The sequence below is a fragment of the Channa argus genome, chromosome 4 (genome assembly GCF_033026475.1).
Source record: "Channa argus isolate prfri chromosome 4, Channa argus male v1.0, whole genome shotgun sequence".
NCBI lineage: Eukaryota > Metazoa > Chordata > Actinopteri > Anabantiformes > Channidae > Channa > Channa argus.
In genome coordinates, this window is record NC_090200.1 from 12,981,097 (window position 1) to 12,994,036 (window position 12,940).

General features: G+C 38.5%; 1 protein-coding gene across 2 annotated transcripts; it reads left to right on the plus strand.

Moving 5' to 3' along the window:
- The first annotated feature begins 580 nt into the window (after positions 1–580).
- On the plus strand, positions 581–12,825 carry hps5 (HPS5 biogenesis of lysosomal organelles complex 2 subunit 2). Of its 2 annotated transcripts, XM_067499958.1 has the most exons (23): positions 581–749; positions 2,896–3,025; positions 3,161–3,271; positions 3,469–3,533; positions 3,667–3,859; positions 4,528–4,658; positions 4,951–5,169; positions 5,252–5,323; positions 5,499–5,587; positions 5,801–5,979; positions 6,333–6,491; positions 6,757–6,916; positions 7,710–7,827; positions 8,150–8,281; positions 8,465–8,533; positions 8,682–9,259; positions 9,652–9,772; positions 9,857–10,006; positions 10,101–10,220; positions 10,443–10,556; positions 10,652–10,758; positions 11,547–11,838; positions 12,154–12,825. In XM_067499958.1, exons 2-23 carry the CDS (start codon positions 2,918–2,920, stop codon positions 12,212–12,214), a joined length of 3,348 nt encoding a protein of 1,115 aa, XP_067356059.1. In that variant the 5' UTR covers positions 581–749; positions 2,896–2,917; the 3' UTR covers positions 12,215–12,825. The 2 variants fall into 2 exon arrangements, with proteins under 2 accessions (XP_067356059.1, XP_067356060.1); XM_067499959.1 differs by lacking the exon at positions 12,154–12,825 and having other exon boundaries at positions 10,101–10,234; positions 11,547–11,720.
- The last annotated feature ends 115 nt before the right edge of the window (positions 12,826–12,940 follow it).

Sequence of the window (12,940 nt, forward strand, 5' to 3'; positions counted from 1 at the left end):
ACATCACCTGGAAGAGTTTTTCATCATTAGTTTAGATGATATGATCTGTTGCAGTTGTGGAAAAGGATGACAAACTCAATAGTATGAGCAATATGATTGGAGTGGACCTCCAAGTGATGTCATCTGGTGGCATTTTTCATCTAGAAGTAGAGAGAGATTTTGATATAGGGAAGTTAAATGGGATTTATTTACATGTACTACCCAAACTAGAGCCAAAAAATTTGAGCTCAATATCATCGAAGGCATCCTTTAAAAACAACAGGAAGGTGCTTATGTAAACATTGGAGGGGGTTTTGCCGTAAGATTCCTCCTTTTTCGTTGTTTTCCCCCATCATTTGCTTCAGTATCCTTTGGGGTGAACCAACAGAATGATGAATTATTACAGACAAGGTTTGTTTTATTGTTCACAATGTCACCTGACGTGTTCTAAGACTATAAAAAAAAGAAAAGTTGTAATTTAATGCTGCCATCTTTTAAATGTGCAGTTTTTTTTTAATATATAGCTGCTTTGGATAATTATTTTCGACTGATTTAGTTTTTATTGTGATAAACAAGCATGCAGCGCGCCCGTTTCAGGAAGTGACGTCCAATCAGCTGAGTGGGGCTGCGAGGCCCCTGGCTGCCTGTCAGAGTGGCCCGACACTGACCGCTGGCTTTCTCCAAACCTAAGTCCACAAAACCAAGGATGTGAGAGTTGCTTCGTGAGGATTTGTAGGCAGCAACCTTCAAGTAGGACTCTGGCGTGTTTGGTGAGTGTAACTGACGCGGGATAGCGAGTTAATGGCAACACCGCAGAGCTAGCATGCATGTTCATTTCTTAATAACGTGACAGCGGGACGTGTTGGTCATGTAAACAGAGTGTAAAGATTGTCAGAACTTCTGTGAATTATTGTCTAAACAAGCCAACATATCCACGCTGTGCTCACATCGCTGGGTTTTGGGGCTGTGGTCTTGGGGCTGTGGTTTTGCTAGTAGCTAGTTCAGAAAGAAACGTCGGCATCAGTGTCCGCAGACTGGTCTCGTGATGCAGTCTGCCGGGAATCGGCCGACGGACTCGCTCTTTCTGTTGGGTGCGATTGCGTTGCTGCAACGTAGGACACTTGCTAAACCAAAACCAAAACTTTTAATTTAATTTACTTTAGTTCACCGTCTAGTTAACCAACCGACCGAGTCCTAACATTCAGCTGTCTATGTTAGCTGCAGCTGCATTAACTTGAAGGACTTCATACCACTGTTAACGTTAACCTGTGTTGCTGAGGTTACTGGTACTTTCCTAACTTGGGTATTTCCGATAAAATGCCACAGTAATGTAACGTTAAACTTCACATCAACAACATTTAAGTCCATTGCATTTAACAGTTTTTATATGAGCTCCGCTGACTTCATAAATTAAGATATTTACAAGATGATGTTACAGCTACTTTAAAATATGATGTACTGTAATGGTTGAAATTTCCCTAAATGTGTAATTTATTCAACATTCCACATCCAGCTGTTACTATTAACCAATGATTTAGAATCAAAATAAACATTTGCCCTCCATTCAGAAACTTTTCTGTCAGTGTTGATCTTGTAATGCTCTGCGCCTTCTAAAAAAACTGCTCTCTTAATTTTGTTTGCTTCCAATGGAGCTGCTGCCCAAATTTCCTCACATTTGCAATAGTATCGTCAGTGGACTTTTAAGACATCCTTGCAAAATGGTTAGAAGCTAATGCTATTGAGGGGCCTTGAATGGATCAGTAAGAAAAAGGGATTGTAAGTTGCAGCCTTCAACGTATGATCTATCTAACTGTGTAGTTTTTTCTGCATTGCAGACTTTATTTTAAATTTTTAGGTAAGTTTGTTATTAATACCTTACTTTAAAAAAATATGGATTCTGCAGTAGCTACATGAAATAAAGAGTTAACACTGAGTCTTGCCCACATTCAGGGTGTCTATTGGTTTGTAGTGATTAAGTCAAACTATTTAGCGTTGTGAAACATCCCATTCTTTTTGCATTGACAGGATTATTATGTAGTTGTCTTGTGGTAGGAGTGTGCTACATCGTACTGTGTATTGTTTTGTTTTGTTTTTTTCCCTCACATTTCCCAGCCCTGTTTTGAGGTTTTCTACAGTACAAAATAATCACTATAGGACAATTTATTTAGTCCCAACTCTTTCCAGCAGTTGAACTGCGTTGAAGTGTGAGCAGTTTGACCCCAAAACATTTCTGTAACAGTAAAGTGCAAACAAATAAAGGCAACGAGGTAGGAGTTGAGTATTGCTTCTCACCTTCTTTAGAGATGCTTGTGTCAAAGTGTTAAATGCTGAAAAGATTTATCTTTTACCATATTTAGAACAGTTTCAGGCATCCTCACTGAAATGTTTCTCGCTAAAGTGTACTGTGTAGCTAGTCTAATGATCTGCAGTTTTACTTCTGCTTCCTCATATTAGTTGAAGACCACAACAACTAAATCAAATCACCACTATGTGCTGCGCTCTACTGTGGGCGGACTTAAATACTGTAGTCTATAAAAACTCTAACAGAATGCATGTGTGAAGCAAAAAATGCAATTTGTGACAATAGTGTATTCTCCAAATTGGTAATAACTAGAAATGTCAGTAAACAGTAAAAAAAAAAAAAAAAAAAAAAAAAAAAGCAGAATTGTAACATCATATTTAAAGTAGGGTTTGTTGAAGACTTAAGTGATTACACAACTTTAGGTATTAAGAGGGGGTGTTTCTCAAGACTAGAGCCAGTATGTAGAGTCATGACTAGCCTATTTGAAAGGATGGATGCAATACTGAAAGTCATATGATACCACACAGCTGAAGGCCACGGTAGCAGAGTAGTGATTTCGTACAGTATTGTAGCACATCCTGTTCCTTACTTTACTGATCATCATTCTCTTTCAGTTGTGGAAGATCATCAGTAAAAATGCCCTTGGTACCAGTTGTCCCAGAGAACAACAGTCATGTCCTGGCAGAGTTTGACTGCCTTGACCCACTTCTGTCTGCACTACGTTTAGACTCTGGCAGGCTTAAGGTAGGATTGACTGTTAAATGTCTGTGCTACAGTTAAATCAAATCAAGCCAATGAGTAGCTTGTTGATTTTCTATCTTTGAAGATACTGTTTTGCAGAGATTATGTCTTTCCAAATGTGATTTTGTTATGTTACAGTGTACCGTTTTGGCAGTGTCACGGAAGTGGCTTGCATTAGGGACATCAGCAGGGGGGCTGCACCTGATTCAGAGAGAGGGCTGGAAACAAAGGCTTATACTCACTCACAAGGTGATATGACTGATTTCCTATTCATGCCAAAATTTTAATGATTATGGTTCTGTTTTTAATTGATACATAATCATGTAGAATTGTTATCCAGATATATAATGTATGTATGTACTTAATACATAAGTTCACAGTTTGTAAAATAAATAAATAAATACATTTAAAAAACCATCTCATATCAAAATGATGTTCTTTTTCAGGAGGGATCTATAATTCAAGTGGCATGTTGCCCTCATGATGAAGACTTTATTGCTGTTGCAACAAGGTTAGAGTCTGTCCATGGTGTGAAGAAACTAGTATTATGTACATCTTTCACTTTTATGAAAATTTACCCACCAGCCACCCATATCAATGAGTTGCTTATGTTGTTCACAGTGGTTGCTGTGTTTTTACTCCAGTCAGGGTCTGGTGGCAGTGTGGGAGCTGCAGCTGGAGCGTAGGGGTCGTCCAGAAAGAGTCAGCATGTCCTGGGAGCACAGAGGTCAGACCGTGACTGCACTCTGCTGGGATACCAACATGCTGAGGGTTTTTGCTGGGGACACAGCAGGCAAGGTGACCTCTCTTCGTGCAGGATCCTCTAAGCTGGGCAAGGTATTGTCTAAAAATGACTAGTTAACATTGTCAGTTAATGCACATTCAGCTTGTACAAACATTTGTTCATCATTAGAAATAAGAAAAATGGTCAATGTATGTGTAAAAAAAAAAAAAAAGATAATAATAAAATAAATTATGACAATTATATTGGTTAAACATTATCTAATTTCTGATGAAGTAACATTTGTATAAGCCAATGAAATATTATAATTTTGGGATGCAAACCTTTGTACCCAAAAGTTAACCTTTATTGAACTTGCCCAGTAAGATTTGCCAGATTACTGCAGCCTAAATGTGAAAAAAGGGTTGGATGTTAAATATTCATCATGTGAGAGAGAGAGAGAGAGAGTTGAAAGATTGTGAACCAAAAATAGGTTTTAAAAAATTACCAAATGTGTGTAGTGGTATATGACATAAAAATTTCTAGTTTACATTTAGTTAGAAGATTGGAATACACAGTCGTGTCACATCTGTGTCTTGCCAGCAGCTGTCAAGTCTGGTTAAAAATTCTTTAGGCTCACAAGAAATATGTGTAAACATTGACTGGCAGTTTGCGTCTTATACTTTTTTTTCTTTTTACCTTTTACTGCTGTCTCCTCTATTATTAACATTTTGACATTTTGATTCATAATAAGGCCATATATAATATTTTTTCTTTTTTCTAGGGGTCTGCGTTTGTTATGTTCCCTGTTCAGACTGTCACCACTGTGGACTCTAAAGTCGTTCAGCTCGGGTTCCAAGATGGCCGCCTGCTGGTTTCTTCGTTGAGCCGCTGCTACCTTTGTGACACTGAGAAGTGAGTATCAGCGATTCTCCAAGGGCTCACATTAATGCCAGTCTATCTGTCCTATGTCCTCGGGACTCAGGCCAAGTAGTCATGCATGTTTTGTGGTTATATATATAAAAGGCTATTATTTACTGATCTTTAAAGACTGATCTTGGCATGTGACTTCTACTAAAGTCATTTTCTGTAACAGTTTCAAGTTTCTTTTCTCTTAGTAGTATACAGACTACATTGATTCTTACAATCTCCTTCTATATCTTTTTTTTTTATCTTTTTTTAATCTTTTTTTGTTTTCTTTCTTCAGGGAGAAGTTCTGGCGAATTGGAAATAAGGAGCGTGATGGGGAGTATGGCGCTTGTTTTTTCCCTCAGAACAGGGGACTATTAGTAGGTCAGCCTCCCCTGCTGTTTTGTGCCAGGCCAGGATCTCGAATATGGGAGGCCAATTTTAATGGCGAGGTACTGAGCACTCATCAGTTCAAACAGTTACTGGCCTGTCCTCCTCTACCTCTCATCACTTTCAGGTACTGAGAATTCCTAGCTTTTCTCTTGTGTTCTATAAAAGGCCAAACTCCTAATTTGTATTTTTTTGTTTGTTTCCGGCAGAAATGAACCATGTTACAATCAAACGCAGAAGAGCCCCCAGTCAATTGCCTTTCCTAAACTGCTTTATTTGGGGTAAATATGCAAAATTTATAGTTTTATCATCTCATTATTTCAATTGTCAATCATTACATTTATGTTATCTACAGTAAAAAAGACTCATATGTAAATTGTATGTGACAACAAAATGCCAAAACATAACTGCAAACAAACCTGTAACTTGTCTAATTCTACACATCACTCTCTGTAGAGACCAAAACCTGCTGACGTGGACTGATTCAGCCATTTATATCTTTACACCTCAGAATGGACAAGTGCTTCTATGGACTGAGGTCAAAGGTGTGTTAACCCATGTAATAATATACTGTCAGTTATATTGTCCTTATGAAATATTAGAAATGTGTCTAAACATGTCCCAAAATACTTTTCTCATGCTGGATTTAGTCACTAATCATAATACTTAGATATTATGGCTATTATTTATTATAGGCAATGAAGCGTAACTAAACTAAAAGGCAATTGATCCAAATTAATTGTTTTGTGGCTTTGCAGACTTGGTTGATATTGCAGTCTATCGCAACGAGCTCTTCAGTCTCCATGGCAATGGACATCTGTCCCACCTTTCCCTGTTGTCTGCAGATCGCTGCATTGAGCGTCTGCTGCGAAGGGAGTCCTGGCCTCTGGCTGCCTCTGTCTGTTGTATGTTCCCGCATGTTGTCACCACCAGCAGGGTATGATGGTTTCTGCCGCCATGCTAACTAGCCTTACCTCTTTTTTCAGCGTAACTTTCCAGTGCATTCCACTCCATCTAAGCTAAGCTGTTCTTTTGAAATCTTGACTATCAGTGGTACTAAGGATAAAGCACAAATTATACCCATTCACATAAAGGATTTTACCTTGAATGGCCTGACCCTAAATACAAACAAAACTGCACATATGTAGATATGAATGCAGCCACTCTCTAAGAAACGGTATTATATTTTTAATACAGGTACCAAGGGGCTATCTCTAAAATACCGTAATATTTTAAACACATGCTTTGTTTGAGTTGATAAATTAATTAAAGTCCATACTCCTTATTCAGGCCAGGAAATCAATTCCCATCGACCGCCTTGAACATCTCAGGTCCCAGCTCAATCCCACCACAGATCATGATCTGATCGGCCAGCTGGATGAAGTCATCACTAAACTAGAGCCTCTGGACTCTGCCTCCAGCAGCCGCAGAAGCAGCATCTCTTCACATGTCAGTTAAAATATTTTTAACTCTGTACATTATGAGGTGTCTGCCACACAATGGCAAGCACCACAAGAGTAAATGATTGGCACCCTACTTCCAATTTATTCATACTTTGAACCCACTGAACGTTGTTGTTACGGATACCATTCAATTTATAATGGACAAGTGTCTTTGTAGTATGACGTCCATTTACTTTCGAGCACTGAACCACGGAGCTTCAGCAAACCTTGATGCATGTGTCAAATTGGTATATTGATTTTTGTCTCACCAGGAGAGCTTCAATGTTCTGGACTGCGGAATCTATCGCGTGATCAGCCGCAGAGGAAGCCAGTCAGATGAGGAGACGAGCTCCCTCATCACTCAGTCTATGTCGGAGGAGGAGCGACTCAAGGACTTTAGTTTTGTGCAGGAGGAAGATCAGGTGGATCATGGTAAGAGGACATACATCCTTGCATAGTTGTTTTTGTAATTGTTCCTTTTTTGTTGTTGTTTTCTTACTTCAGCATTTAGTTTAATGTGCATGGTCTAACGCATATGAGGATCTCGCAATTGTGAAATATTTTCTGAACGTAAAGTTTTGTGTGGGCTACTGTGAAAACCAGTGTTGCTGAGTTGTGTAATGGATATGACAGCTTGCTGTGCTGAACAGATTCAGTGGACACAGTGTTTTCATTTCCTTTCATTAAAACAGCTATTTTTGGCTCAGGTTTTTTTTAACAGTCAATTAAATTGTTGAATAATAAAGATTTCAGATTATGGGACCATTTAAAGCTGCTAAAAGATTTATAAATAAACTCCACTTATAATCATTTGTATTTTTGACTTTCTGTGTTGTGATTATAACCACACGTACCTTTTTCTTATGCATTTTTTTGTACTCTACTAAAATTTGTATTCCTTTGTATGAGATTTGAAAAGTAGATTAAATAATATGTGCAATAAAACATGTTGAATTTGCTTTGAATTTGAGACCTGACTGATCACCTCTTGACTTTCATGCACTTTCACTTCGTTAATATCAAGTTTTGTTTCATTGTATCACCTTTTTGGTTGTTTGTGTGTTGGGTTTTTTTTTTTGTGTGTGTGCAGTATTTAATTTACATTCCCTCTAGAGTGGTTCCTGCTTCCTTTACACCATCTGCTTGCATTTTGTGCTCTCCCTGTCATCAAGTCCCTCCATCCATCTGTGTTTTTCCTCTGGCTCTTGCCCTCATCTTTATTCAGATCAACAGAGCAGTGAGCGTATGGAGGTTGAGCAATCTGAACAAGGGCTGCAGTTCCACCTCCCCCTCTCATTCCGCCCCAAACCCCCTCGCATCGCCCTGCAGGCAGTCAAAGAAAGGTGAATCCATAGAATTAAAGCGCAGACATCCTAACAGCCTTAAATAGAAGAATGTATTGCAGTAACTCCTTTCACATAGGGTAGGGTTATCCCCTACAGTATCCTGTTATTCAAGTGCAGCTGTGCTTTTGGATGACTTACTTCCCCTTTTTATTGAAGACCCTGTTCATCTGAATAGTCACATGTGGCATGTTTCACTTTCTTAGCGTTTTCAGTCATTCGTCATGATTCTGAAAACCTTCATGTTTTGTAGTGCTTTGTGACTTTTTAAGTCGGTAGGTTATAAAACCATTAAACGTAAATGTATTGGTATTCTCCTCAGTGTTTCTAGTTTTGTTAAGAAGACAACAGAGAAGATCAACTCTGAGCTGTGGCAGCGACCTGAAATCAGAGAGACTGGAAAAGCTGAAATATCAGCCAACATAGTTCAATCCTCAGAAGAAATGGAAAATGGGTGAGTATATACTTGTAAAATTGGAATAAACCCATTTCTACTGAGGACAGATATGTCTGTATCTTGCTGTCATAGCCCCATGTACTTACATTAATTTTATTTAGTTGATCTTGTACTTTGTTTGCAGGCCAGTTTAAGTACTGTAAATAAGCTAAGATCAGTATATTATATTTGTCATGACAGAGTTTATGATGAAATGCCTAACACGGAGGCTGAAATGCAGGAACTTCGCTCATCCACAGAGCACACTATGTAAGTACTGCACAGAATTGTGTTAGATTTTTTGTGGGTTATTTTTGGTTTAGTTTAGTTTTTTTTTGTTTGTTTGTTTGTTTTTGTTTTTAGTATAAACTGAACTGTAGTCTAGTATTTAGATGCTACTTGTTTTATTTTTCCCAAGCTCCCAGAGTCAAGACCCTTTGGTTCTGCTGGATCCAGTCAGTCTTGGAGAAGCCTTGCTGGAGTGGCTACCAGTGCTTGAGCGAATACTCGGACCTTCAGAGCTCTGGTCAGCTGCTGCAGGTGATTTAAACACAGGTGGACCAGGAGAGGAGCGATTGGAGAGGGATTACCTACACCTCTCTTCCGAGCAACTAGACGTCTCTGCCTGCACATCTGGAGAAGCAGCAGACAATACACAGGAGAAGGAAGAGGAGCCACCTGAGTTTGAAGAAAAAATGCACCAGTGTGACTTCCCTCAAAAGGACGAAGGTTCAAATGTGAGCCACCCAGAGCCTGTCCGAGTGGTGTCCCCAAAACCTGTACCACCAGATCTCCTGACTAATCTCACCCAGCTGGCCACACTATACACAGAGCTAAACTGCTTTAGACAGCATGTGGATGAAAAAGCGTTGGGGTGCACAACCTTCCTCCGCCGTTACTTCTTTCTGCTGGATCAAGAGCGCATAAGAAGAATGTGTCTGCTCTGTTATCAGCAGCACCCGGACGTGCAGAGCTCCTTTATTGAGGCCATGCTAGGTACGAAGCTTCTCCGTGAATCACTTGATAACAACATATTTATTTCTGTTGTTGGTTGTGGTTTTTTTAAATACCATTTTTCACATATAGAGTATAATTTTCTTAGTGCAGAAAATCAGAAACAAAATCTGTATTGAATTGAATTTATTTGGAAAGAAAATTGAAAGCGTTTTGGATTAATAATTTAAAAAACAAATGTGTGTGACAAAAAGCATTAAGCTGTTATTTAAACATTTTAGAGAATCAGTTGTTTTCAAATTTAGCTTATTTAGTTTATAGATTATACCTGTCAAATTTACTTTTCACAATATGAGCTCGTATTGTACATCTAAATTTATATCAAATTCACATGCATTTGATTCTGAAACGCCACTTTTTGTCTTTATTTACAGAGCTCACTAAGTCTAGTAAGGTGGTGGAGGTTATTCAGAGAGGGGATTTGCTGAGATCACTGCGTAGTCTGAGGGAGCTCCAGCCCTGCAGTGCACCACTTCTCCTTGCTCACTTACACAGGTTGGTACCTGTAGATCTCTCATGCCATCTACGCACAATTTTAAGTTGTAATTGACTGTAAGTTGATACTCTCTTATTATCCAGGCTGTATGAGAAGCATGGGGAAGCAGCTGTACGCTTGTTTTCCCAGTTCTATCCTATGATAACTCCTGCTGATGTAATGACCATAGCTCAACAAAACCACTTCCTGGCATATCTGGATAATCTGGTTCAATCACAAACTGAGGAGATCAGGTTCATTCACTATTTCTTATTTTTGTCAAATTTAAAAAAACAAATGGTTCCCTCTCTTGGTGGCTGAATCTTATATTTGTTTTATTTTCTGTAGGCTGTTATTTTTGCAGGCCCTTCTTGAGCCAGAATCTTTACGTCAGGATTGGTTGGAGCTGGCTCTTACCCATGATGCTCCTCAACATTGTGATACCCTGACTCCTGATGGACAGCCCAGGTCTGGTTCTGTTTGTGGGTGAAACAAAAAGACAAAATAACTTTAAACCAATAATAACCATACACTATACTCACTATTTATATCTGTATGGATGTGAACTAAGCTGCTTTCATGCTCATAGTTCACTGTTAAATTCTATTTGTACCACAACATGCAAAGATACTGAAGTGAAAGTAAGGCATAAGAACAATTGTAACTGAAATCATGTGACTGCTGTTGCAGGTGGCATTCACATTGTTTCCGTTGGGGATATGGACGTCTTTTATCTCTACTGGTTCGTCTCCCTGCCGACCTGTCATCCAAGCAGAAAATGGCAGAGAGCTGCCGCAGCCATGGGTACCTACAGTATAAAGTCATTGTCGTTGACAGTGTTTGGTATTGGCTGTGTTTGAGGTTTTTTTTGTGTGTGTGTAATGTGTTTGTATATACAGCTATTGGATGGGCTACATCTACCTCTGCCGTGAGCTGCAGCGTCGCACAGAAGCATTTTCCACCATCTGTCAGCTGGACGACATCAGCCTACTGGAGGAACCGGATGGTAAAGCTGTTTTAAAAGTCTTTCCCTTTGTGTCGTTTAGCTAGAAGGAGAATTATAATCTCCGATTACAAGGAAAGTTTTGTGTCCGTATTGAGACCTCACACCAAAGACTGCATTGTGTTTGCTCCATTGCATTTCAGTGCACACATCACAGCAGTGTATGAGATAATGAGAGTTGAATATGAACACACACAAATATTTTCTTAACTCAAAGTACAGCTGGATTAAGTTTCTAGGGTGAAGGTTATTGGCAACAGTGATAGTACATAGTCTACCTTTATTTTTTAAGGGCATTTTCACCTATTTTAAACTTTAGTTCTACTTTTGGGAGGACTAATGGTATTAAACTTTTCTGTGCCTTCCTTTTAAATATGTCTCTCTGCTCCTGGCTAAACAAATCTCCAGATAACATCATTGGGAGGACTTTTCAGTTTAGTTGATGTCATCAGGTTGCTGTGATTATGGAGTTTTTTAGTTTTAGTCAACTTGATCCTCAAGCTTACACTACCTGAATTGATGATGTCATCTGGAGGACTTTTTTTAACTAGAAGAGAAAGATATTTTACCTTAAAGAAGGCAGATTTAGAACAGTTAGAACTAGATCCATAGGAAGCAAGTTGAAAATTGGTGAAGTTGCCCTTTTACGAACAAATGTAATAAAATTTGTTCACTGATAACGGTTTAATTTGAGAAAATGGTGTCAGCATAGTTCTTTAAGTAACTTACTAATCACAAAATGTTAAAACAAAACTATACACTAATTACTGTCCTGGTTTCTAATCATACAGGTGTTGAGCCACAGACCTTGGATGAGTGGAAGCTCTTAATTCAGTTGTCTCAGCAGTGCAGCAGTGTGGGAGACTCGAAGCAGGTGGCAGATGTGAACGGGAGCAGCCAGTCCAATGGCTCAGAAGACTTTGGAGGGAAGGTCAGCCCGGAGAATCTGACCCTGATGCTGGCTCGAACAGCTGGGCCTGACCGAGCTCTGGACATCCTAGAAGAGTGTGGATTGCAGCTGAACCTTTCCCCACACTCCAAATTTGTGTGTGAGCTTCTGAGAGTCACAGAGAAGAGGCAGCGGTGGGTCTTGGTGCAAATCAAACTTTTAGACCTTTTATAAATGAATACAGCTTAGATTCATTTTAAATATAGATCAAAACAAAAATCTACAAAGAAAAAACTTCTTCAGGGATTCTTGTGTTTTCATATATTATTTGATTCTATTAAAATAATACAACCACAGCATACAGGAAAATATTTTTTCAATCAAGCCTTGAAGGGAATTAAAAAAACAAATGTATTTCTGTGTTTCTCAGTGGTCTGAAAATTATGTAAGGCATTGAAACTAAATGTGGTCTGTATTGAAATTTAGAAGCTGTTTGTTTTGTGTTTCAGTGCGATGATCCAGACGATGCTCGAGCGCTGCGATCGGTTTCTGTGGTCTCAGCAGGCCTAACTTCAGATCAGCGCTCTGCGAATAGCCAAACAACAAAACTTACACTGGGTCTCCGCTGTAGAGCTGCGACTTAATTTATGCACTGTGATTTTTGCTAAAGCTTCCTAGTTCAAATTATCTTTCAGTGAAAGCAGTATTATTTTCTTAACTTTCACATTATGGCTCTTTACAGTATTATTATGTTCATTCCATTTATTTGAATCATTGGTTTTATTTTGAAAAACTAATGAATAATGCATGGGCCATATAAGATATACTCATTGGCCACTTTATTAGGTACACCTGTATAATGTAATACAATCCAATACAGCAGCTCTGCCATGAGTTCTACTTTTACAATGTTATAATTTCTCAGTTTTTAGGTTAAAATTGTCAGAAACGTGATAATTATGGTTATTGTTAAGGTCGAAATGATGAGTTGAGACATACTGTATTGCATTAAAAAAGGTGGTTCTAATATTTTGGCCACTTCATTCATTTTAAATAGGTTGGCTAAAACATAAATATCTGTTTTTAATTATTCTGTTACATACATACAGGCAATTGAATATTTCATGTCCTATGACACTAAGTGAATGCTCAGAAAATAAATAAATAAATGTTTTAACAAGGTAATGTGTTTAATACTGAGTTTTTATTCACATTTATTTCTTCTGGGATTTTTAGTATAGAAGTTTGTACACTATATTGTGGTTTGAGTGAAATTGTTCTTTTTCTTTTTTTTCC

Bases quoted from the DNA above. Each gene is read 5' to 3' on its own strand.
- hps5 (XM_067499958.1), top strand. From the start codon at position 2,918: ATGCCCTTGGTACCAGTTGTCCCAGAGAACAACAGTCATGTCCTGGCA. The intron at 5,170-5,251 runs GTACTGAGAATT...TGTTTCCGGCAG, and splicing joins CTACCTCTCATCACTTTCAG to AAATGAACCATGTTACAATC. The intron at 10,221-10,442 runs GTCTGGTTCTGT...CTGCTGTTGCAG, and splicing joins ACTCCTGATGGACAGCCCAG to GTGGCATTCACATTGTTTCC.